The sequence below is a fragment of the Polyodon spathula genome, chromosome 25, assembly GCF_017654505.1.
Source record: "Polyodon spathula isolate WHYD16114869_AA chromosome 25, ASM1765450v1, whole genome shotgun sequence".
NCBI classification, from domain to species: Eukaryota; Metazoa; Chordata; class Actinopteri; order Acipenseriformes; family Polyodontidae; genus Polyodon; species Polyodon spathula.
The window spans coordinates 21,496,454-21,521,319 of NC_054558.1; the positions used below are offsets into that span (position 1 = coordinate 21,496,454).

The 24,866-nt window shown below is 47.3% G+C and overlaps 2 protein-coding genes across 5 annotated transcripts in view; one reads left to right on the top strand and one right to left on the bottom strand.

Annotated features, from left to right (window-relative positions):
* LOC121299875 (uncharacterized protein KIAA1671-like) overlaps positions 1-15,696 on the bottom strand; it is a 46,432-nt gene extending 30,736 nt beyond the window's left edge. For 2 of the 4 annotated variants that reach the window (XR_005947477.1, XM_041228054.1), the window contains exons 1-3: positions 15,216-15,695; positions 6,073-6,161; positions 221-1,885 (exon numbers count right to left, since the gene is read on the bottom strand). Coding sequence is in view for 3 of the 4 variants with exons in the window: in XM_041228054.1 (XP_041083988.1) it covers positions 221-1,821 (1,601 nt within the window). In the remaining variant the exon portion in view is untranslated. Of the gene's footprint in view, positions 1-220; positions 1,886-6,072; positions 6,162-15,215 lie in introns of all 4 variants that reach the window. The other 2 variants (XM_041228055.1, XM_041228052.1) reach the window with 2 other exon arrangements.
* Positions 15,697-16,487: 791 nt separating this feature from the next.
* LOC121299876 (RING finger protein 10-like) lies at positions 16,488-24,836 on the top strand. Its single transcript, XM_041228056.1, has 17 exons — positions 16,488-17,025; positions 18,126-18,310; positions 18,581-18,783; positions 19,096-19,186; positions 19,471-19,655; positions 19,823-19,959; positions 20,190-20,350; positions 20,689-20,832; positions 21,069-21,315; positions 21,425-21,558; positions 22,037-22,154; positions 22,553-22,654; positions 22,767-22,916; positions 23,215-23,312; positions 23,508-23,565; positions 24,026-24,226; positions 24,507-24,836. Exons 1-17 carry the CDS (start codon positions 16,881-16,883, stop codon positions 24,578-24,580), a joined length of 2,433 nt encoding a protein of 810 aa, XP_041083990.1. The 5' UTR covers positions 16,488-16,880; the 3' UTR covers positions 24,581-24,836.
* The last annotated feature ends 30 nt before the right edge of the window (positions 24,837-24,866 follow it).

Consider the following 24,866-nt stretch of genomic DNA (forward strand, 5'->3'; position numbering starts at 1 on the left):
GCCGCTAGGGGAGCTGCGTTTGTTGTTGGTTTTGAAATGATACTGAACACTCGCAAACACAAGCACACAGTAACAAAACAAACACGCCACAGCTCAAAGCAAATTCTCCTGCATGTCTGGTGAGCAAGAAAAGAGTGTCCCGAGGGGTAGTTCTGAGTGACTGTGGAGCACTACTGGTTAAATATAAAAATATAAAAAGGTGTAATAAAGTCACCCTTACCGCTTGGTGAGGTCTGAGGAGCGTGGGCGGGGCTGGTAGGACCTCCTCTGTGGCTCAGGTTTGGCCTCGGACATGTCCACTTTCAGCTCCTTGATTCGCTGCCTGATCCCCACGTTGATGACCTCAGTGACACTTGGGGGTGTGGCCGGGGGAGATGACTCTGCCCCCGGTGAACTAGACACGCCCACCGAGCTGGATTCCAGCAGCAGGCTGATGCGGCGCTTAATATTCCCACTAGAAGGGGGTGCCCTGTTTTCCTCCTCGCGTTTAGTCAGCTGAGAATTTGCAAGAGCAAGAGGAGGAGAGGGAGTGGCAGCAGGGATGGGAGCGGGAGGCTTCTCCTCTGGAACGCTTTTTTCCGCCTCTTTCCCTGAAGCACCTCGGTTCACCGTGACCTCCTGGCCTCCCGTTTCCCTCTCGCCCTCCCATGTTGCCATCTCTGTGCTCCACCCTTCGTCCGGCTCCGATCTTGGCTCCTCCACTTTCTCAGCTTTCTTCCCAGGAGCGCCTGTTGGTTCCTTCTTTTGGAAGCCTCTTCGCTCAGGTACCTTCTCGCCTCTTGAACCCGTGTCCGAATGCTTCCCAGGAGCCGCCGGCATGTTCTCTTTGCTCTCCTCGGGGGGCGCTAGGTCCCTGCCACTCTTCCGGCTCCGCGACAGCCCGATGGCCTCGAACCTGGCAGTCAGGTCCATGGAGAGGGGCCTCGGGGAGCACAGCCAGGGCTTCTCAGCCTGGGAGGGGGGCTCCGAGCCCTGATCAGCACGGCTGTGATCGATGCCCGGACTGGGGAACACGGCCGACACAGGCCTGACCTTGCTTCTTATTCGCACCCTGGGTTCAGATGCCTGGCTTTCAGGCACTTCGCTCCCCACTGCCTTGCCGGCCTCACTGTCCTGATCCACCGCCGCCTTGCCCAGGAAGTCCATCGATTTGGCACTGGAGAGAGAGCTGCCTAGGAAGGTGGCAGGGCGCCTCTCAGGCTGGGCTGTCCGCTCAGCAGGCCTGGGGGACCCCTCGGGTCTGCGGTCCTCCATGAGCCTCGTCTCTGCAGAGGGGCGCTCCTGCTGTCCAGCCCCAGTGGTCTGGGCACTCTTAATAGTGAAGGTCTCGTACAAGGTGACTCTGAGTGGCTCGATCTGTGTGAACCCATCCCGGGGGAGGTCTTCCGTCTCTGGGAGTGTCCTGGTTTTGGGCAGTGCTGCAGGTTTGGGGGGCTCAGCGGTCCTGCTTTCCGACGGCATCGCCGGCCCGTTCAATGTCAGAGCCAGCTTTCCAGGGACAACACTAGGCTTGGGGGCCGGCTTGGGCGCAGCGATGGGCCTCATGATGGGGGCTTTCTCTAGGGCGAAGGGTTTGGGGGTGAGTCTGGGCTTGGGCCCCAGGGAGGGCATGTTGTTGCTGCTGCCTCCGGAGCTGAAGGTTTGCGCTGGCTTACTGCCTTCCTCGGGCAGGATGAGCGCCCCAGGGCCCAGCTCCGGAGCCTTATTGCTGGAGTCTGTGAGCGGGCTGACATGGGCTCTGGAGAGACGGCTCTCACTCACTCGCTCCCGAGACTCTGAGAGGCCCAGGGGGGGTCCCTTCACCTCCACCCACGTTGCCATTTACTGTGCGGAGGTCTGAGCATCCAGCAATTGAACCAGTCCGAGGGGGAGGGGCATGGGGGATCTGAAGAGACAAAAGACAGGACACACAACAGTCAATGTGATGTTCAAAGAGGAGATTCCAGCTATTCACCAAATCAAAGCATCTTCTCCTGCACAGGGTCACTAAATGAATAACAACTTGAAAATCTTCTGGAATTTTCTTTTTTCCACCCTTACCTATTGTAACCCTAAAAACTTTGTTTAAAAACTACACTTATTTATGGATATTATTGTTCCCACGGAAACACAACACAAGTTCAACAACAGGGAAGCATGACCTCAAACAAGGCTCATAGGAATGGATCAATTAGCTGCGTAACGGGAGCCTTGACTTCAGCCCGTACTGTCCTGTCCTTGAGAAACCCAACCCCCCCCCCAGCGTGTCTCTGGAGGAGTGCTCCATTACCTCTGCTGGTCTGCAGCGTGAATGCTGAAAGCACCCAGGGCACAGGCAAAGACAGAAATCTGTTCACTCCTCCTCATTAAAACTGCCCTGCACTCCCCGCTATTGAAAACGACACGGGCAAACGACTAAATTAAAAAAGATTAGCAGCTACAGCCCCGGCAAGCCTGTGTATTCAACTACAGCGCGCTAGTGCCAGCTGAAACTGCAGCTTTGCCACAACGATCACAACAACAGCAGTATTCAGGGATAACCTGCGGCTCCCTCCAGATTCTGCAGACTGTGAGAAATGTAATAGCGCAGGGTCAGGTAATTCCAGCTGATCTGTAGCTGCAGGCAGCTGTGTGGTTACAGTTAAGTTTTTGTTTTATTTAATGCTGGTTGTCTATGGCTGTGGGTTTGTATCCAGCATGGATCCCTGATATTTAAAAAAAACAGACACCAGCACCCAACTACTGAAGCTGCACCCACTCACGCAGGAAAGAATGCAAAACACCTGTAAACAAAACCGAGACGCAGACAGACAGTCCCACACACACAGAGTAATCTATATTATACATACTGTTACTCAGATAATGAAGGAATAAATAGGATCAATAATAATAATAATAATAATATAATAATAATAATAATAACAACAACAACAACAACAACAGATGTCTGCATTTTGAAAGAGCTACCCTGCTACTCTATGTATCCCGTGTTTAGTCAATAGGACTCTCTGTGTACTGATAGGTGTGTGAGTCGATACAGATCACATGCCTGCGCTCAGGGAACCCCAATCTAACACGAGATGCCTGCTCACCATGGCAGGAGAGCCACAAGGAACAGATCAGACCTGCTCCCGGGTCACTGCCCCAGGGCTGGACTGGGCGAAGCGCCCCATTAGGAGAGAGAGAGAGAGAGGCTCTTGCGAGATTTTTTACTGTATATACAGTACACTGCGCAGACATTAATTCAAACACAGCGACAGAATATTCCAAATTCCACAGTGTTGCTGGACAGACGCAGTGCCTGATCCAAGGAAAGTAATGCTTCATTTTCTCAAATATTGTACTTGTTATAAAAATAGTAAACAAGCCAGAACTACAGGACTCTGACCACTCACGGTGTGTCGTCTATTTCCAAGCACAGCCCTAGCAATCCTCATTGTAAAAGAGAGGTACGGACCACATGCTTATTTGCATGAAGTTATGCTTCCTTCTACAGTTGCTGCTATTTAGATGTGGCCTACAGTGATTGCAACCCGCGTGGATTTAAAAAAGGAAGTTGCACAATGTATAATAAAACCCCCGGTGTCCTGCAGGAATGTGCAGAGCGGAGTGTGAACTGAACTCTCTCCAGCACAGCTTCCTCCTGTGTGCTGACACAGCTTCCCCGCTGTATTGGTGTTTGTGTTTAATTAGCGGCGAGACATTCTCCCTGAAACGGAGAGCTGTGGGAGGAATCGACCAAGGGAGTCTCGGAACGGCTGGGTCGAGCATCAGGGAGTCCGGAGGCTTTTCAAACCTGTGTCCTGACTTGAAACAGAGAACTTTGCAGCCGTCCCAAACATGTGAATTTACAAACACACCTTCCAGCCTCAGCTTTGTGTTGCGTCGTCATGAATCGACTTCACTGTCACCAGGGTCGGGGTCAATTTACTGGTTTTCAATTCCTTTTAAAAATCAATTCCAGTTCCCATTTCCTTTTAATCAATTCCAAACGCATCGCTGCTCAAACATCGCAATTAGCAGCAATCTGTTAAAATGAGCTTCTCACAGTGGCAACATGTTACTGAAATTAAAGTCACAGTTAGTCAATTCAATTGGCTTCACATGAAAGCAGTTGAACAATCACACCAGTTATGAATGTCTCTAATCTATTAATTCCAATTCCTTCGAAGGAGCTGGACTTTAAAAAGGATCTGGCACTGAAAAGCAGGCCTGGAGCCCGAGCCTGGCTGCCTGTGCGGTCAGTGAGGCAGAGCAGAGCTCTGATCTGGTCAATCTCTCCACGATGCCTCCTCTCTGCTGCCACTCCTTCCTGAAACCTCTTTTCAGAGAGGTCTGGCTGTGGAGGAGCCCGGCTCAGTGATTCACTGTTCACTTCATCGGCTGGGACGAGGTGGAAGAAACTGATTGTCTCCACAACAAAAAGAAAAACGAGGCTGCCAGGAGACCCTGCAGGACTGTGCACTGGAACTCATATCCTCTGCTGCAGCCACAGGACTTTGCTGCAATAAACGAGCTGTTATCCTGGCGAAACTCCTAAAGAAATCCACTGCGCTGTGAAGGATAGTCACACACTTAGTGTGCCAATCTATCTAAAAACTCCCCAGCACCACAATAATAACACTCACATAATGCACTCCATTCTCAGCTATCTGGCAGGATTACTTTGAACCTCTTTCAACTCGGGAACATAGCACACCCTTTACAGAACTAACACAGGAAGAAAAGCCTCCTCAATGGAAGGCAGCACTCCCTTCTCCTTCACAGGCTCCTTTGTGTCAGGTGCTGCTTATCAGTAATCAGGGGTCAGAGACATTTGCTCATGCTTCCCAAAATGAACCTTTCATTTTCCAACAGTATGTATGAAAGCAGGGGAGGAACACGTTACTTATTGCAGGAGGAAGGCTCTGCTGTTTCTCAGCTGCTTTCTAGAGGTGGAAGGAGGGTTGAAACAGAGAGGGGCTCTTTTGTTCACGTATGAGAAGTTTAAGGTTAGAACAATACGTTTTTAAAAGAGCTGCCAGGCTGTATCAGTAACACTTCAATTTACAATACGGGTTTGTGTCAAAACTTGTTTAGACTGTACAGACACACACACACTCCCAAATTAGCACGCATTAAAGCTCTAGAGTAACAAAGTAACAGCACGTGATTACAGCCTGCCTCGCTTACCTGTGCTTAGCCTGTGTAATGACAGGGTGTGGTGCAGAGTTAGCACAGCGCTGTCATTTACAGGCTCACTCCAGCACTTTGGAGCAGCACAGACTGATCTGAACTGCAACCGGCAGGTCTAAAGAACCGCTTGGGCTTTACTACAGAGGCTCTCAAACAAGGCAGTGGACGCAGCCTTGTATTATCTGAAACACTCACCTGCTGCACAGCTCAACAACGACCGCCCTGTAGCCGTGTGTCTGCATCTTCAGCAAATTATTTATTGACGCATTTTTTTTTTTACCATGTAGGTTTGGCAAGTGTTCAAGGTCCCTGCACAGACTCCCACACAAGAAAGATGGTCTTCATTAGAAACACTACCAGCGCTCAGGGGAGCGCAGCATTATCAGTTATAAGAAGCTGCATCGTCATGTTCAAAGTCTTTGGCAGCCAAACCCTTTAGAGACCAGAACTCGTGCAAATATCAGACAAAGCCCCGCCTACGTTTCAGCATACCTGAAGGTTGTGCTTATCAAGGGACAGATCTGAAACTTGACTGACTGAATGTGCAGGCCTGCCATCCACATTCTGGCCTTGTGACGCTGACAAGAGAAGATCTACAAAGAAATGTGGAGCTGAACAGAGAAAGAGTGAAAGAAAGTTTGTGAGATGCTGCGGTGTCAGGGCTCCGAGAGGAAGTGGCTGTTTTGGTCGTGAACCCAGTTTAAGCCTCTCTGAAGGGATGCAGTCTGGTGGGAGGGCTTCGAAATAAAGTTTCGAAATATAAACTCCACTTGCAATTTCTCACATCAACACTTTTTCATCTGAAGTCTCTGGTGTCAGAAACATTATGCTGTGGTGTACTACACGTGGGGGAGGTGTGTGTGGCAGAACTATTCTTAATCACTGAGAGAATCCGTGATCACGTGACCCTGTGCTTACCAGCCTGAGTCAGCTACGTGTGCGGGGGCCCTGGTTTCTATGGCAACGTGCCTGTGATGTCATCACAGCAGATGGGACAGCAACATCATCTGAAACAAAACAAAAACAAAATAGACGTAAACACTCCTTCTGGCCTGTGGAAAGAAACTCAGCACTGAAAACACGCAGCCGGGGCAAGAGTCTCTATACATTACTGCAAGCATGTGCACCGTGTACAAACACCGCGTTAATTAACATGAAACTTTAACACAAGTCCTTAATACAAGAGTGCTCTTTAAATATCAAATACAGGTTACTGTACCATCACCGTAAAGTAAGTACATATAAAAAACCTACCACTTTACCGAATCAACACCCCCCCGACACAGCTGCACAGAGCATGGATATTTTCCATACTGTATGCAAAGTACACCGGGAATCCTTTGTGGAGATTTGTAAACAGCACAAGCCTGGAGTATCTGGCATTTTGACCTTTTTGGGGACGTGCTCACAATGTTACAGTGTGCTAGAACACTCTCACCTGAAACTAGGCAGAATCCTCCGCTTTCTTACCAAGGTTTAAATGCAAAGCTGAGAGAACGAGAAGCCGCTGTGAGGCTTGGAACCTGGTTTCAGGAGACTAAGTTTCCAGCCACTGCATCAGGGGAGACTTGGGGTTTGATACAGCAAAGCTACCTCAAACTAGGTCTCCCGCAACCAGGTTTCAAGCCACGGTTCCTGAAAAAGTGGCTTTGTGTTCCCCCAGCTTAAGACACAAAATCCTATCCCAGGTTTCTCAGGTGTGCCTTTAATGTGAGTGACCTCTGCAAATGATGCAACGGTGTAACAGTGCAAAACTCTCTGGATGAGGAGCACGGCTAGGCCAGCTTTACCGAAAAATACAGCCCATGTAAAACCCCGGGAGGGGGCAGTGGTGTCCCACCCCCCCCCCTCCAACACTCCTCTAGAGCTGGACTGGGAATGACCTGCACCTCTACCTCAGAAAGCAGCGACAGCAGGTATGAGAACGAGCTTTGTGAGACAGATATGGAGCAAGGCCATGAAGACAGACACTGCCAGAGCATGGGCTCCCACTCCTCAACCAGCACAGGACTAGCAATCAGATACGTGAAAGCATCACAGTGAGATTCTACCATCTAGGGGTGTGCCAGCGCTTGGATTTTCTGAGTAACTACCTTTAAGTATTTGTTGACAGAAATTAAATAAATAAATAAATAAATAAATAAACACACACACCTATTTATAAATGTGTTGATTTAAAAACAAGAAAAGCTGTCCTTCAACAGCAGTTAATTCCTGCGTTGAGTATTTTAAAAGCTGAACTCAGAGTAAACACGTGGGATACAAAGTTTCTCTCATCCGGGACACCTACTGCTGTGTTGAGGCTGTAAACGGATAGTGGAAATATGATGGAAAACTACCAAAAGCAACGGATTAGGTTTAATCAGAGATAACACCTTGCCCAGGACTACAATCCCACAATTCACTGCAGAGATTACCCTTTACCCAGGACTACAATCCCACAATTCACTGCAGAGATTACACAGTTCTAAGGAAACTACAGAAAGAGAAAAAAAAAAAGTATTTCAAAAAGGGATAAAAGAAAAGGTACAATGAATAAAACCGCTTTAAAAATATAAAAAGGAGTTTATTAGTTTGCTCACAGCAGGTTCTGTATGTGTTGAGTAAACGTTTCATTCCATTTAATTAACACCAAACTACTTCCAGTTTTGTAAAAGCAATCACTCAGAAGACTGGCACACCCATATTACCAACGGACCCTGATTTAGATCTCCCATTAAGAAACTCCCATTACCTTGACTATGAGCCATTTAAGGTCTTAGCCTGAGATTAAAATGAGACCCCTGCTCAGGCCAATGAAAAACCCTGGAGTGGCCCCCACGGCTACAGCATGTGCTCCCGCTGCGCTCACAGCCAGGCAGTGGGTCTCCGGGGCACCTACTGGGAGGGACTGGGGATCCAGAATGGGAGGGACTGGGGATCCAGAATGGGAGAATCGTGCACCCTACAAACTACCAGCCACAAACAGGGACCCTCCTAACAAACTACCTTTCAAACCCAGGTGCAGACTGCCGGGTCTTCCTACATAGGGATCCACAGTGAAAAGAAAAATACCGTTTCCCACCTCACTATCTTTCAAAGTCCTCACTTAACTGTCCCTGCACACTCACTCCAGGGATCTCAATACATGTAAAGTTCAAGAGGATGTGAAAATGCATGCGCACGCACATGCACACGCTGACACTGACACGCACACACGTGTCTTGGTATGGACACCGCTTTTTGCATCTGAATGCAAATGCAGTTTCCCTCTGTAAGCCAGATTCATTCAAATGAACAGTGAATGAGAGCAGAGACAGCCAGCGCTTGAAGGAAGGCGGACAGCTGTGGAACTGGAGGAGACACTGGGTTTGTGAGCATTGCCTTTGCCGCAGTTTAAAATCAGCCTTGCACTGAATCAGATTATTTTGAACTCATCCCCTCTCGAGATGCGTGCTTCTCATTTCCTGAGTGAGCCCTGAAACGTCATGTAAAGTAGAGAGGAGCAGCGAGTACACAGCTTGCTTACAAAGTTCAGTGCAATTCTGGTATAATGCTGAGATTCAACTTTTGCAGTTCATAAAACCAGAAAAGGGGGGGTTGGGTCTGGTGAGTGCAAAATGAATAACTGAAGTATGTATTTACAAACAAGCCATTGTGTTAAAACATATTTTATTATCCTGACTAACGTCTGGTCAGCATCGAAACCACTCATCAGACTGGGGCTGGAGTCGGGTGCCTCACACTTCCTAAAAAATAAATAAATACAGATTTAAAAACGCATAGCATAGCGGTTTGATCCATTCTGGGTTTTACTGTGAGTTTAATAAGACGCACCTGCGCTTGTCACCTATACATTGGGGGAAACCAAGCTGACAGTAAAAACTGGAATGGGCGAAACTGCTAAGCAATAGGAGTCTTATTGCCATCCCTGCAATACAAAATCAACTGCTGTAATTCTACATGTTGAATATCATTCCCTGCAATCACTGCCACTGATGATGTCCCGGAGGTCTGGAGAGGATAAAGGGTTTAGTTTTGCTATCCTGCAGAAGCAAGTATGGGAACTAAAGCTGCCATTATAAAGGTTTATCAAGACACAGTAATTTAAGAGTTAACTGAAGACTGGCTGCAGTAAACAGGGGGGTCAACTCTTTCAAGTCCCAAAAGTCTAACTTACTAAAAATAGCCTGTGTTGCTGTGTTTTAACAAGGGATTCAAAGGAATTGAATTATCAAGCTCTCACGACAGATCAGATAAAAAACAGCTGGTTTCAGAGACCCTGATAAACAAGAATGTTGATGATTCAAGACTAAGGGGGAAAATAAAGCAGCTGTCGATTCTCTAACCACACAGAATGACTCACCCGGTCACTTTGAGGAGCTGGGAGTGGTGTGGGCTGTGGATGGGCGCAGGGGTGAGTAAGTCAACTGATCGTCACAATTCAGTGGTGCGGCTCGCTAGACCATTCACTCACATTGCTTGTTTACAGGAAACAGGCTGCATTGCCAGTTCCCAGCACAAAGAGAAATTGCCCAATGTCTTCAACTGCATATCTGTGTGTGTGTTTGGGGGGATACTTTGCTGCTGCAGGGTTGGAAATAATTCAAGATTCCCACCGACCGCACAGCAGATTGATTTCACTCCAATCGGGTTTTACGAGGAGCAGCAAAAATACAAAAACATTTATCAAGGCATTTACATCAAAATGCAATTTGCACCACTTTTAAAGTAAAACTTATTTTGTTACAAAGCTAGTAATTTGGAAGCTTAATTTAAGGACTGCTGTAATTATTTGTTAGCAGCTATGCAATGTATCTTTAGTGGATTTCTGAATGTTCATGGCAACATGCAAACAGCTAGCAGCTGGAATCAAGGGCAGCTACAGTACCAGGCTCTCATCTTCCATGCTGAATTTACAGTCGCCGTGGAAACCCACAACCATGGAAACCCACACTGCTCCCCGGCGTCTTCCTGCTGACCCCACAAGCAGAATCCAATGAGCTTGAGGAGCAGGGAAGAGCTTGATCCGAACTACAGGAGAGGAGAGAGTGAAGCACCCTACTGTACCGAGATCACACCGGCGTGAAGCACCCTACTGTACCGAGATCACACCAGCGTGAAGCACCCTACTGTACTGAAATCACACCAGTGTGAACCACCCTACTGTACTGAGATCACACCAGCGTCACGCCCCCTACTGTACCGAGATTACAGCGGTTAATCTCTGGATACCCCACCCTCACACACGCACACACTGAGGAAAACCCCATATGCCAAAATGACCAAACCCTTAAAACAAACTGCAGCGAGACAGAAATCCAGAATAACCTCACAGGATTCAGGGTGCAGACGATAAGTTAATGGTGCACGGTGGTATGGTATAAATCGCTGTGGTTTTTAAGACAATGCTACCTCTCACTGTATCCTCATCCATGCTCCCCATATTCCCTTTGGCATAAGAGAAAAAGTCAATCATGTAGCAAATATAACCTGGCATATGTTTTGAAAGTGTATGCCCTACATAATTTCATTTTAATACTGCAGGAGTATGCCAGTTTGGCTCACAGATTTACACAGTGGCGTGCATCCTTCACTGCATCTTAAACAATTTTCCATCCTCAAAAAGCTGATCCAATTCTGACAAACAAACGCCTTTTGCTTTCCTCTTCATTGGACTTAAGAATCCCGGCCCAAGGGGAAAGCAACGAGAAAACACTTCCACCGCCTACTGTTTTCTGCAAGAGTTAATTCTCTAGGATTAGGAGAGCAAAATGTGACATGTCTCACTCCTGGGATTAAGAGAAGGAAGGTGAGGGGGAGGCCCTTTAAAATCACTGTCAGTGCCAGCCAGGAAATTATCAGGATTAGCAATGCAAAACACTGTTGCATTCTGCTCCTGTGGGGAACAAATTACCCAGATCAGCAAAGCAAAAAACTGCACAATAAATACAAGAGTCGAGTGAGGAACCGCGTGGATCTCTGTGCAGAGCGCTGGCATGATGCATCCTGCTGTTACTGCAATCCAATTAAAATCCAATGACAATAACAAAGGATATGGACATGACTCCCAGCCAATCCCAACCCACACTGTACACACCCAAAAACACAGTGTGCCTTGTTGATTCTTTTCTCAACTTTGTAAATATTAAATCAATGATTTATGATGGCTCTTTTTTGGCGTGTAGTTTGGCCCGTGCTGGATCAGTTCTCTAGATGGGCTGTCAAGGGGTTAATGCAATGGGTTAAAGAACCAGCTTGCTAAAAATAGAACCCTCCTTTTCCAATGAAAGCAGTGCGACTCGGGAGGGTGCTTCCCTGAACGGACCTTTAGCCATGGCAGTTTCCTGGGCAGTGCAGAGCAGGGAGCGCCCACGTGGATTAATAATTACCCATTAGAGTTTAATAGCCCCTGCCCCCGCCCAGCCGCAGAGCTCAGCATTCAGACAGACAAGACTCTCAAAGTGCTTTACGGAGCATGCAAAATTACAACATGAGGTCCCGGGACCTCAGCAGGGAAACACAGCAGCCAGGCATTAGGCACTCTGCTGCATCCCAAACACAGCTGGGAGCAGACTGCATGCACAGAATCCTGGCTTCCACACCAATACTCCGAGCTACCTCACCTGTCTTTGCTGTACTGTGTGACTGGGAGCGTCTGGGAAACTGCTGGAGTCCCTCCATTGTAAACATTATCATTCAGAACCAACGGAGAGAGTCCTTTGCAATAATCCCTTGATAGATATTCCTGAAACGTTCGTGCCTGCTGAAGTAGGTATTTCTCTTTTCAGAAAACACAATACGAAAACACCCGCATATACAAAAGAATTACTCAGAGCACGCTGTACAAATACTTTCCATTTCTTGTCATTTTGCCAGGAAAAATTTTTTTTAGCAAGGAAAAGAATGGTTTTGGAGAATCAGAGAAGAACATTTCATTTGTATAAAACAGACACATGACCAACAAGCTTTTAAAACAATAAAACAAAGTATTTTGCCTTTTTTAGGCTCATTCCGCGTTCTGTGTGTTTGGTTTGGAGCGCACCCTCTGCATTGTAAACGCTTGGTGTAACACATTTTTTTTTAAGTTATGGAGCCAAACGCTTCCTAAAGAAACCTTTTCTTGATTAGAATTTCTAGAAGTGATTTCCAGACTCCTTAACATCAAGACAAGGAACGTAGAACGGGTCTTTATTGCACAGGCTTTACATCACTGCGGGCAGCACCACGAGCGACAAGGAAGAATAAATGAAATCTGTTCAACAGACACGATTGCCAGGAAGGCTAATAGCTTTAGGGGTGGCTGGTTCAGAGACACGCAGGCTCGCTCAGCAGCTAACGACGGTGCTTTTCCAAGACGGAGAGATGCCAACAGCCTGGGTGAGCACACACCCGGCGACTCATCAACTCGAGCGAGGTTATTTCTCAGGAGAAAACAAATGAGCTTTTAAATGCATCCACAGGGAATTTCCATCAGCGCACTATTCCACTTCCCCCTGGCTAATTTAACATATATATTTACACAACTGTATTAATATTATTATTATTAATTACTGCCACAGCGTCTGCATCGTGCTGCTGCTCCCAAAGCTACCATTCCTAGATTGAGTGGCTCTGCAGCACACAGTATCCGTTCCTGAGGATAAAAGATACAGGACACGGGAAAAGGTCGGGCATGCTAGCAGAGTCTCTGTAGCCCTTCCATGAAACATCCCTGACAAATGAAAACCCAAGCCTGGAAGGAAGACTACAGCTCAGACCTGAAGACGGTAAGAGACTGCTTCCTGTGAAGCGCCTACAGCAGGGCGTGTGTTCCAGAGTCTAGGGCTGGTGCTACTCCAGCAGATTCCTTTCAATGGGCTCCCGATGCAGGATGCCAGGCGAAATGTCTTGGAGGCACAGACATTGAGGTAGTGTATTAGACTCAGTGAAGTAGGCAAGCACAGTAGTTGTATGTGTTTGCATACTGGATATTACTTCACAGCTCAATGTGCATTTTTACAATTATGGCTCAGCGAAATATTTTGTAGGGATGTGAGGGGACGGGGACACACATGGGGCCCCCATGTAACCTACTGTGTACCCCGTGTTTGGTGCACAGCGAGAAAGGGCTCTGTTCCCCTGGGTCGAGAATCTAACTGAAGCCAAAAGGTACATATGACGCACTGTTTGAGAAATGTCAGCGCTGACTAATGACTGCTGTAAAGTCCTGGAATCCACAACACACCCCCCGAGCAATAGCAGACAAAGTTCACTTCAGCCGTCTCCACAAGCACACACCCAACCTGCCTGCTCGCTGACATTTACAGGAGTCTAATAATGAACCTGTCTCAATCCACAGCCATCCATTCATGACGCTAAACTGTACCGTGTGCGCATTACACACAAGAATACAGCTACTCATTATGAATGAATGAAATCGCTCTGTGAATATCACGTAGGCATCATGTAATGTGATACTTTGCAATACTGCAGAGAAGCCAACAGAGATATCCTTAGTTAAAGAGGAGGCCACGTATTGTGTTGCATTTTACACTACAATGTAAATTCCTTTGTCACGGTTTACTGTTGTGAACAAACTGGCCAGTCAACAAGTACACAACACAATACCCTGCTCCCTTGAACCCTGCCCCATTGATACACTGGTATCTCAACTGGCACATCCTCGCTGTCAGGTGCAGCCAAGACAACACCAGAGGCTGACAACACTTCACAGCTAATGTATATTTTCCACACCTGCTTAGATGCAGTAAACTTTTTGAAATCTCTCATTTCTTTGGAGACTAGCACCTGGATGTCTTCTGAGCAGATTCAGTGGCCTCTTGATAATCACACCTTGGGCATGTGTGGAGAGTGCAGGGAGGTCATGAGTTAAAGGAGGCTGTAACCTGGAACTGTGTGGTTGGCGTGGGAAGGGTGCGTTGTTTTCTTTTCACTGGTGTGTTAAGGAAATGTGTAATTTCAGTTTGCTCACTTTGAAGTGTTTGCAGTAGGACCCGTGTTCTGCTTAGGACCCGCTGTCCGCAAACACATCGCTGGATCCATAATTGAAGCGGAAAGAGCGGGGTGAATGAAGTTAGTTACTCCCAGAACTGCGTGCTTTTAAATGTAATACAGACAGCGCTGCACACCGCAGGACTCTTGCAAACGAAAACGACGCCGCAGCATTGCAGAGAATCAGCCGCATACGCGCTTGTCATTAAGATAGTTCAAATACCAGGCGTGCATTTGAGGGTTTTTTGACTATTCACTAACGCTATATAAAGTTATTACTGTGTCCGGCGCCGTGTTTAGTGTGCACGCATTTACGCATCTTAAAAAGCTCGTGTTTTTTCTTTTTTTTATATATATATATATGTGTGTGTGTGTGTGTGAGTGGGAGAGAGAGAGAGATTGCAATATAATAATTAAATGTATTTATATGTATTATTATTTTAATTTGCTTTTGAAGTCATTGCTGTGTTCAAATACTGTACAGTAACAAAAACTCAACTCTCTCCAGCCTGGCGACAGTACGGTGCGGTGCTCGTCGCTTTATCGCTCGGAAACACAACGTTCCTCCTGCAAAGGAGCTCTCTTATATATATATATTATAAAATAATATAATATAGATATATATATATATATATGAAACTTAAAAGAATGTTATGTTGAGGAAGGGTGCAATTTGTGTTATGTTCGCCGCGAAAAATACAATACAAGGGCGCCGCCATGCACATACCCTTGGACTGTATAGGGAACTAAGATTAACACATATGTTTATTTTGAAAAATGATCCTCGCTTCTGACTCTATCGTCGGTTTCTTTAGCAGCCAAAGAAAATAATACTTTTATTTTTATATATATATATATATATATATATATATATATATATATATATATATATACTCAGACACACACGTTATTTTTAGTTTTTTTTTTTTTTTTTTTTTTTAACTGTTCGTTTATTTACGCTTGAGTTGATAACACGCATCAAAGTTTTGTTTTGTGTTTAAATGTAGTTTGTTTCCAGCACGCTCACACACTCTTAGGAACAAACTCATTCATTTCGAGCGACTTCGAAACAAACACAACAGTCTTACCTTGTTTTGTTTTCCAATGGGATTATCCTGGCCGGAATGATGTTGTTGTTGTTGTTGTTTTTAAACAATGCAACTTCCTTCCTGTTGTCTTGCCGGTGTTGTGTTGTTATGCGCTGGTAGAAAAAGCAAACACCGACTTCTAAACATAGTCCACCTGCTGAGACTCTCTGTTTCACCTTTTCGGTTTGCTAACTGGCCGGCGTCAGACACAGCCAAGCTTTTACTTCGCAAACTGCCCGGACCAGTCCAACTGGAAAAAAATACATTAGCTGCTACAAACTAAGGCACAAGCACAGCAAACTGAAACGATCAACCAGCAGGCTTGCTTTTGCTCAGCTTGGGCCAACAACCTTCTCTGCTGGACGCAATCTGCCTGTAGGTGGGGACACTGTCCCCCGTCTCTGTTGCTTGCCTGCCCCCATGCCTGGCTTTTGTTTTGATATTCCTGGTAGCAACCTGTTTGACAGAACTACCTCGGCAGACCGTACCATAGACACCAGGCACACCCTACTGGACAGCTGTAGGGATGCAGCAGGCGAGAAATTGCTTTCGTATTCAGCTAACGCGTTTTCTGCAAAGCATTCACAATCCGCATCTCGTTTTAGAGAGTGTGTGTCCAACACGTCGCACGGATGAAAACAGGACTCTGGTTGCAGAGCACATTCACACCCCTTCCAGTTACTACGGGTTTGATTAGCCCCAGTGTATTGGTGTCTAGCTCTGGAGAGTCTTATTAAACTCAAAGTAAAACCGGGAATGGATCAAACTGCTACGTGATGGGAGTCTTCTTTCCATCCCCACAGAGTCCTGCATCGAGTATAAATCCGATATATTATAAAAACACATTACAAAGGTCATTAAGTTTTTACCCAACATTTGGAATAAAATATTTGTTCTAGACACACATCGCCCCCTAGTGGCCTGGATAATAACCATCACAGGCAGGAAACAACATTTAACTTAAACCGCTATCAGCTGCTAGTTGTTGTTTTTTTTTTTTTAATAGCTGTGCTTGAGTTTAACTGAAAGTGCGCTTGTAGATTTTTTTTTAATAATAGTATCTGCAGAAGGATGACTTAGCGGCGCTGACCTGGTTGTAATGTTATTTGATCTTTCTTTCTTTACTACGCGACATAACACGACTGCGTACAGACCTATGATTTCTATTTTTAAAAACTACAACTCCCAGACCGCCTAGTTGTTCTGAACTAAAGAAAAATAAACTACATATCCCATCAGCCACCATTTTCATGGAAAGCTATAAATATCGGCCCCATCCGGATGCCTCTGGTTCTTAGCTGGCGACTCGTCGCCATTGTTGTTAAAGCTCGTTTCTACGCTTCAACTTTCCGTTTCTCCCGTTCTCCTTCCCCAGGAGACCCGCTACCTCACTCTCGGGACTCGGTCTCTCCCTGCTGCCGGAGAAACTGCCTTCAGGGGTCGCGATCCCCTCTGTAGCTTTTTTTCCCCCCACCCAGTACTTCGGCGCTGCGCCTCTGTCTTCCTCAGCAGCCCGATATTTTCATTTTTTTTCCTCGTTTTACTGTCAGCATGATGTCGCCGTGATGGAGCCTCTGTGTGTGAACACCATGAGCTTGGGCCCTTGCCGCCTGATCCCCCGCACTCGCAGCCTCCCGCTCTCCCCTCCCCTGGTCGCCTCTGTTGATGCTGGAGAACCCGGCCTGTGTCTCCCAGGAACTCAACAACCACCACCGCAACGCCATGGAGAAAAACGCCAACAGCAACAGCAAAGTGCTGCCCCGCTCCGGGTCTGCTGGGCCGGCCACCGGGGACTCTAAACCCAAAACAGGTGCCTACCATACCAGTACACCGACCACCCGCCTACAGGAGGGGGTTCTGTGGGCACCCGCAAACTCGAGTCCGAGGCTCAGGGCGCACTGCAGGGCCTCTGTCTTATACAGTTTGTTTACATTCACCCGTGTGGTATTGGTAGGGTATGTCGAGCTTGTGTCCAAACGCCAGACGTTTTGGTTTTTGTAACAGAATTGGACATGTGTAGAATATAACCGTGCATACTTAATTTAGTAAGTAGCCACGTGGTCTGTATTGTGTGACAATACTGTAATCTCCTGTCTTCATCGAATCATCCAGTAACAAAGAGGTCTGGAAGAAAGAGGTGTCCGGCTGACGTGGGGTGCGTGTGTGACCGAAGCAGGCTATACAGATCACGGATCTCTAGTGTGTTTATAGTACAGACAGTGTTATAATTCGTATACAGGGCACAATCCTTTGGTATACAGCGTTTGTTTGATGTTTTATAAATGCGTATATGTGCTCTCCAAACGTGTCCCACGTCAATACAGATACTTTAAAAGTGGTCTATTGTGGTTCTAAAGACATTTAAAGGTTTGGGGAATTTGTGTTGATGCCCCTGGATGCGTGGACATGTAAACAAACTGCATACCCGCTTCATATTTGAGTGCTATGAAGACCACCTGTATTGAAGGACAATCTATCAGTAGTTCTCACTCCCCTGTTTACTTAGTTCTGTGTGTATAAGTTAAAGACCACGTTTGAAAAAAGCTTGACTAAAGTCGAGTAAACCCTAGTGGTGTTTTAGTTTTGTTTAATGGTTCAGCTTTGTATAAAAACAATTATTTGCTTCATGAAAATGTAAACTTTTTTCCTACTAAACAAAACGGCTCACAGCTTTAAAGGATAGAAATCCTGAAAAGGACGTTTTTGAAGAAGTGATTTCTAAATGTAGCACTGTTTAATTGTTACGGATGATGGAAATCCACATGGATTTCATTCCATTGTCTGTAAATGCACAGAAACTGTAACCATAGTGCTGTATCCCCTTTAATTGGTACGCCTTCTCCTTGGTTGCCTGCCTGTCCTGAGCCATGCTAAGCCTCTAAAAGTCGCTCCTTCTCTTTCTGCTCACAGATGGAAAGAATAGTAATGGTTCAAAGCAGCGCCACACCCGCAAACGCGAACCCTCCTACCCTAAAACAGAGAGCTTCTCGGGGCAGGCTCACCGCCCCACCCCACAGAAAAGCAAGGCCTTCGACAAGAGACCCCCCCAGAGAGGAGGGGGCAGCCGGCTGTATGGAGGGGGGTGCCGAGAGGAGGTAAGGGCAGAAAAGAGTCTTCACCTAATAAAGATTAGAGTGTATTTAAATAAAGCAGCCGTAGCAAATGTTACAGGGGCCCATATATTTTGTTTTGTTTAGGGTTGTCAGCCATAGTTACATTTTTTTCCAAGTGTTATCATTTTCTGAAACTGTTGCCAAAGGTTAAATGTAGGGTAGCTTTACAGAAAGGCATAACAGGTCTTATCACAGGCTGAGCTGGCCGTGTGAACCAAATATGAGTGCAGCTGTTGTTCTCTCTCTTTCCAGGTAGCAGAGGCTCAGCGGGCCGAGTTCAGCCCGGCCCAGTTCTCTGGTCCCAAGAAGATCAGCCTGAACCACCTGCTGAACTTCACCTTCGAGCCGCGTGGGCAGGGCGGTCCCGTCTCCGACGGGCATGGGGGCTGGGGCCGGCGCAACAAGTGGGGGCACAAAGCAAAGCCCTTCAACAAGGAGCTGTTCCTCCAGGCAAAGTGAGTAACGAGTGTAGCCTCTAGCAATAACCTCACAATGTCTCTCTAACCTAATGAGGACTGTCATCAGATATACACACAATGTGTTTAAAATAGGATTTAAGACCCTATCCTTTTATGTAAAGGAAGTCACTAATCTGACTTTGCAGGGCTTTTTAACTGTTTAAACAAACCACGATTCCAGTAGTCAACATCTTGTACTGCTCATTTTCCTTTTCCGTTTTTTTTATTTTATAGTGAAGGTCTTGCTGTGCTCAGTGTCTTTTAAAGCCCTCCCCTGTCTCTTCCCTCCTTCTCCTCTGCCCTCTCTAGCTGCCAGTTCGTGGTGTCTGAGGACCAGGACTACACTGCTCACTTCGCTGACCCAGACACCCTGGTCAGCTGGGACTCCGTACAGCAGGTGGTGAGTATCTCAGGATGCAAATACATTCAAGAACACATCATCGTCTGAAGTCCAACAGGCAGCAAACATATAAACAGTCAAACCACATGGAAGATCCAAAGTGTCCTTATATATAGAGACTTGTATAGATGTAGCTCAACAGTGGGATGCATCAGAGTCCGTATAGACACTCGGGTTCGCTGTCAGTAAGCGCTCCAATACTGATTACACACTTTGGTTCTTAATCAGCCGAGACGATTTGATCACTGCCGGCTGCTAACCTGTATCCTCTTGTGATTTGGCAGCGCATCTACAGCCACGAGGTTCCCTCCTGCCCCATCTGCCTGTACCCTCCCGTCGCTGCCAAGATCACCTGCTGCGGACACATCTTCTGCTGGGCCTGCATCCTGCACTACCTGGCCCTTGGCGAGAAGACCTGGACCAAGTGTCCTATATGCTATGAGGCCGTCCACACCAGCGACCTCAAGAGGTCAGTGTTTAGCCATCCTGCCTTTCCGGGGGGGGGGGGGGGGGGGGGGGGGGGGGGGGGGGGGTTATAAATGTATAACAGCCCTCTTAGGCTGCTGTTAATGACAGTTGGTAGTGCTGGAGTTAATGGCGCTCCTCTGCCCTATTTGAGCCTGCCTGTCTCCTCAGTGTGGTCGCGATGGAGACCCGGCAGTACCTGGTTGGAGACACCATCACCATGCAGCTGATGCGTCGTGAGAAGGGGGTGCTGGTGGCTCTCCCCAGTCCTAGGTGGATGAAGGTGGAGGAGCCTGTTCGCCTTGGAGGTAATGGAGGGGGGTCAAACTCGCCATGTGGCTTTAAAAGACTAATACGTTTAAATAATCTTGTGAAGATCTCTCATTTCTATTGAAATAAGAGTACCAGCACGGCAAGTCAATGAACTTTCTGTTTTTACTTTATGAAGGCCTGCCTCGCATGTCAGGGCAGTGCTGCCCCAGTGTGAGTGTGTGTGTATGGAGAGCAGCCCCCAGTAAATGTGTGTCTCCTGTCCCAGATGACTTGCACAGCCAGTACTCGAAGTTGCTGCTGGCCTCACCCTCCCAGGTGCTGCAGCAGGTCGTATGGGAGGAGAGGGCCTCTCTGCAGAGGCAGTACCTGGAAGAGGAGCACACCCCAGAGGCCTGCTTCATCGAGGCTGCCCTGCAGAAGCTCAAGGTGAAGTCCTGATCCATGCTGCTATGGCTGCCTCCCTTTGCTGGGCTGCATAAAGGGCAATGATTCGTACAGCAGCGCTGCGTGACAGAGCAAACTCGTCCAGTTCAATTATTTTTAAAACTAACGGTGAAGTATACAGATGTCTGTCTACTTGGTTTCATATAGTTTTACTTTAGAATTCTGACTTGTGCAATATATCAAATAAAATGTGTTTAATGATAGGACTGCTTTATAGTGTTAGTGTGGTTCTATGTATATATACGCTGTCTTGACCTGTCTGAGTAGCCAGGCTCAAGTTCACAAGGTGTGACGGCCAGATGGCTGTGTGTTTGTTTTAGGAGCGCGAGGAAGCTTTGCTGAAGTCCTGCCCAGAGAAGGAGATGACCGCCACTGAGGCCAGACTAGAAGCACTGACCGTGAGTGACCCTCCCTTGGCTGAAGTGATCTCTGAGGTGTGGACCAATGCAACCCCAAACAACAAGGTACAGAGCTCCTTCACCCACCCCACACTGGATTGGGGATGCATTTTTCATTACAGGTTACTGGTGGTTTGATGGGCAGTTTGAATTGAAGCTGTCATGTGTAACATCATACTCTGTGACATTTTAAAGTCGGGTGTTTTGGACCCGTTGTAAAACAGAGAACAGTGTACGATTCTTAACTGCTGTTGGCTGAGCTGCATGTCTCCTGGTTAACTTCTCTCTCTCCTCTCCATCAGCCTGCGGTGCAGTACTCCTCTGCCTTCGACGATGAGGTCATTGACCCCGGCCTGCTGGAGGAGGGGGCCTCTGACTGCTCCCCAGAGAGCGAGCCCGCCCTCGAACCAGAGTCTGAGCTGCACCAGGCCCCCGAGCCTCAGTCTGAGCCGGCACCGAGCACTGTCACCACTGAACACGCTCAGACTGGCCAGCGCGAGACCGCCCTAAATCCCACTGGGAACGGACCGTACTACTACTTCTACCAGGGTAGGTGGGGATGCATCTGCAGCTTCAGGGTAGAAAGTCCAGTGGAAACGAAGGGGCGGTCTGTTGGTGTTGGCTGCTGCTCACTGACCCTGCGTGTGCTTGTTTGCAGCGGAGGATGGTCAGCAGATGTTCCTGCACCCCATTAATGTGCGCTGCCTAATGCGCGAGTACGGCAGCCTGGAGGGGAGCCCCGAGAAAATCAGTGCCACCGTGGTGGAAATCGAGGGGCACTCCGTGAATGAGGTGAGGCAGGCGTTAAACTTTTTGGCTTTTCATGGTTCAGACCGTTTTTAAGCACACCCTTAATTACCAGCGACTGCTACATGCAGTGCAATCAGATATGTCCATGGCTGAGAGGTGGTTTTAACAGCTGGACACACACACATCCTTCTCCTATTGAAACTGCTTCCTGCGCTTGGCAAGTTACACGTGACCTGGTCAGGTTCAGGGTTTTAAAACACTGCTTTTAACAGGAAATATCTACATGGCTACTAGTTGGTGGTTTTAAAGTTTAAGATACCATGATGCATGCAAAGGCATAAACCCACGTTAAGATTGTGGCATCTTCATCTCTTCACAGGGAGCACCAAGTCCAAGTATTTGTCTTGTATAACTTCATGTCCGTATTACATTGCATGACATCAGCATTTCTTCCTGCCTTAACCTGTGTGTGGTTGGATTAATGGACTTGTTTCTCTCTCTCTTTCTCTCCCCTCCACAGGAGGTGCGTCGCCGGCACCGCTACCTCTCCCACCTGCCTCTCACCTGTGAGTTCAGCATCTGTGAGCTAGCTCTGCAGCCCCCCGTGCTGTCCAAGGAGACACTTGATGCCTTTGCAGGTGAGTTAGCCATACTGCTCCAATAGGCTGGAGTCTGAACTCGTGCCCGAGTCCTGTTCTGCACTCACCTGCCTCTCTCTCATCTGCCTGTCTCATCTGCCCGAAGACGTCCCATCACTTACCGTGAAGGAATTGGGTCTCAAATAGCATTTTGTGCAGTTTCAGAAATTGTCCTTTTTCCTCTCCTGGGTTTATCCAGCTCTCTGTAATTTAGTAAAATGTTTTCAATGCAGGTAGAGGAGCAAATGCTGTTTAAAAGTACAGTACAACATCCATAACTTCAGACTCAGTCATAAATGTACTCTTACGTACAACCTGCTTGGGAAACATCTACTAGTCATCGTTCTATATAGTTGATCTTTTAACAGTTTTTTTATTTCTTTGTTTTTCTCCCCCAGATGACCTTGAGAAGAGGAGACACTTCCGTCAGAAGAAAGCGCGGGAAGAGAGACGCAGGGAGAGGAGGATTGAGATGGAGGAGAACCAGAAACAGGGGAGATGTGAGTGCTGGAGGCCAGACACTGCCAAGATTATCAAGATTCACATCTTAATATCTGATTGGTTGACCCCCTGTGCTGCTTGCTTTCTCTCTGACTCCCTCTTGTGTTTCAGACCCCGAGGTGCACATCGGCCTGGAGAACCTGCAGCACTTCCCTGCTTTCGGCTCCCCGCCTGCAGATACTGTCGTCCCTCTGGGCCTCTCCCTCCAGTCGGAGTCCCTGCTGTCCTCTCACTCAGCACTCAGCTCCAGCCCAGCCTCTGGTGAGCACAGTGACTTGTGTGGCTCGGATTGAGCGTGTGTTTCTAACAGCTCAGAGGTTTGGTATAAACAAGTTTTATTTTAATGGCTTGCCTCTTTAGCAGACTAACCTTTTTCATGGATTATTAGGAAGAACACCAAGGTGTGAAGTTTCTGGGGAAAGAATAAATATAAATTTTATAATGCAAATGTATACGATGTTGTGTAGTTTCCAGCACCTGTGTTGTAGGGTAAATGTTTGTTTGTTGGATGTTACACAATGTATGGAAGCTGCTTGCTGACTGATCTCTGGTCCTGCAGACACAGTGAGCCTGGTGTTCCCCTGCCTGGGGGGCCTGAGCCCCCCTCCTTGTGTGGGGAGCCTGGAGGATGACTCTCGCTGCCTCTCCTTTGCTCAGGTGAGTTTGCAAGGGAAGTGGGTAGTTCCCTTGCTGCAGGAATGGGTGATCCTGCTGCCTCTTTCAGGAGATGCTTGGAACTATCTGAGGTGTAAACAAACTAGTTCACATCCCTCTACAATAATGAGACACAGAGTTTAAAGTGTGAAATGAGCAAGGAAAGCCTGGTGACTCTGTGCTTGTGTGTCTCGCTAGATGCTGCGTGATGGGAAGGCGAAGGCGGATGGCTGGCCCAGGGTGACCCCAAAGAAAGGTGAGGAAGGACCTGACTGGTGTGAGCTGGAGTGTCTGGTTTGTGTTTTTAGTCTGCTTTTCTCCTGGTGTCTCTCTGGATTTGGTGGATTAGACCACTAATCCAGGATCAGTTTACAAAACAACCAAGAATAAGATGTGCCCTTGGAATAGGATTTGCCATTGACCGCTACACAGCTATCCAACAGTTACTGTCACTAGAAAAGTGCAAATAGATGTTGAACATATGCCCTGTCAAGATAGACCCCATAAATAGAGGCTATTAGTAGCAAGAGACAAGCCATCATTCATATTCAGACTCGAATCCTGAAGTGGTCCAAGATTAGTGCTCATCAGGGTCTGTAAAAGCAGCTGTTTTTCTAATATTCCCAGTCAGCCTGGTTCAGGGTTTGGTGTCTTGCTGTTTCTTTGTGTTTTATTGAGCCGTTTCCTTACTCACTTGCCTGTCTTCTCTCCCTCAGCTGACCTGTTCCTGGCTCCTCCTGCTCCTGACAGCGATGGGGAGAGTGATGGGTCCGACCGGGTCCCGGTTCCCAGCTTCCAGAACTCCTTCAGCCAGGCCTTCGAGGCGGCGCTGCTGCAGCTGGACAAGGGCCCGGGTCCGCTGCCTGAACCGGCTCAGAGCACTGGGAGGCAGGGAGGGGCACTGGGGCACAGTGCAGGTACTGTGAGGGGTGGGACTGGGGCACTATACTGGGAAGCATGGAGGGGTACTGGGAGGCATATAACTGGTCACAGTGCTTGAGTTAACTTCATCTAAAAGCAAGCGATGTGTACATTGACTCCCTTGTCTTATTGTAACTTTGCTGAACATAAGAGATGAGATACTGGCTACTGTACACCTAGTGCGTAAGTAAGTACCTCACAGTCAGACCATACAGCCTGCAGTTTCCAGGGAATAGTCCTGTTTCAGTCATTGCCATTGTCTTTTTTTCTCAACAGAGGAGAAAGTGGGTAAGAAGAAAAAGAAGAAACAGAAGCTGCTGTTCAGCACTTCGATGGTTCACACAAAATAGGACTTGAGCCGACCCGGCAAGCTTCTGCCTGCCCAGAACAAACCAAACAAGTTAAAATTAGCCAGCCAGCCACCCCCGGGTCAACCCTTTCAAATCTCTTCATTTACATCTGCCATTAGTATCTCCAGCACAGAAACACACACACACACTGGGAAGAGGAGTGCCTCTGTAGAAATACCCTGTACAATTATATAAAATAATTGCATAAAAATAATGATTTTTTTTTTATCAAATTTGTCATTTTTTGCAATCAGACTAGTTGGGTCTTTTTTTTCTTTTTTTTTTT

Excerpts from the sequence above, each read along its gene's own strand:
- LOC121299876 (XM_041228056.1), top strand. The coding sequence starts at position 16,881 with ATGCTGGAGAACCCGGCCTGTGTCTCCCAGGAACTCAACAACCACCAC. Across the intron at positions 20,351-20,688 it reads CTGCCCTGCAGAAGCTCAAG|GAGCGCGAGGAAGCTTTGCT; the intron begins GTGAAGTCCTGA and ends TGTTTGTTTTAG. Across the intron at positions 24,227-24,506 it reads GGCACTGGGGCACAGTGCAG|AGGAGAAAGTGGGTAAGAAG; the intron begins GTACTGTGAGGG and ends TTTTCTCAACAG.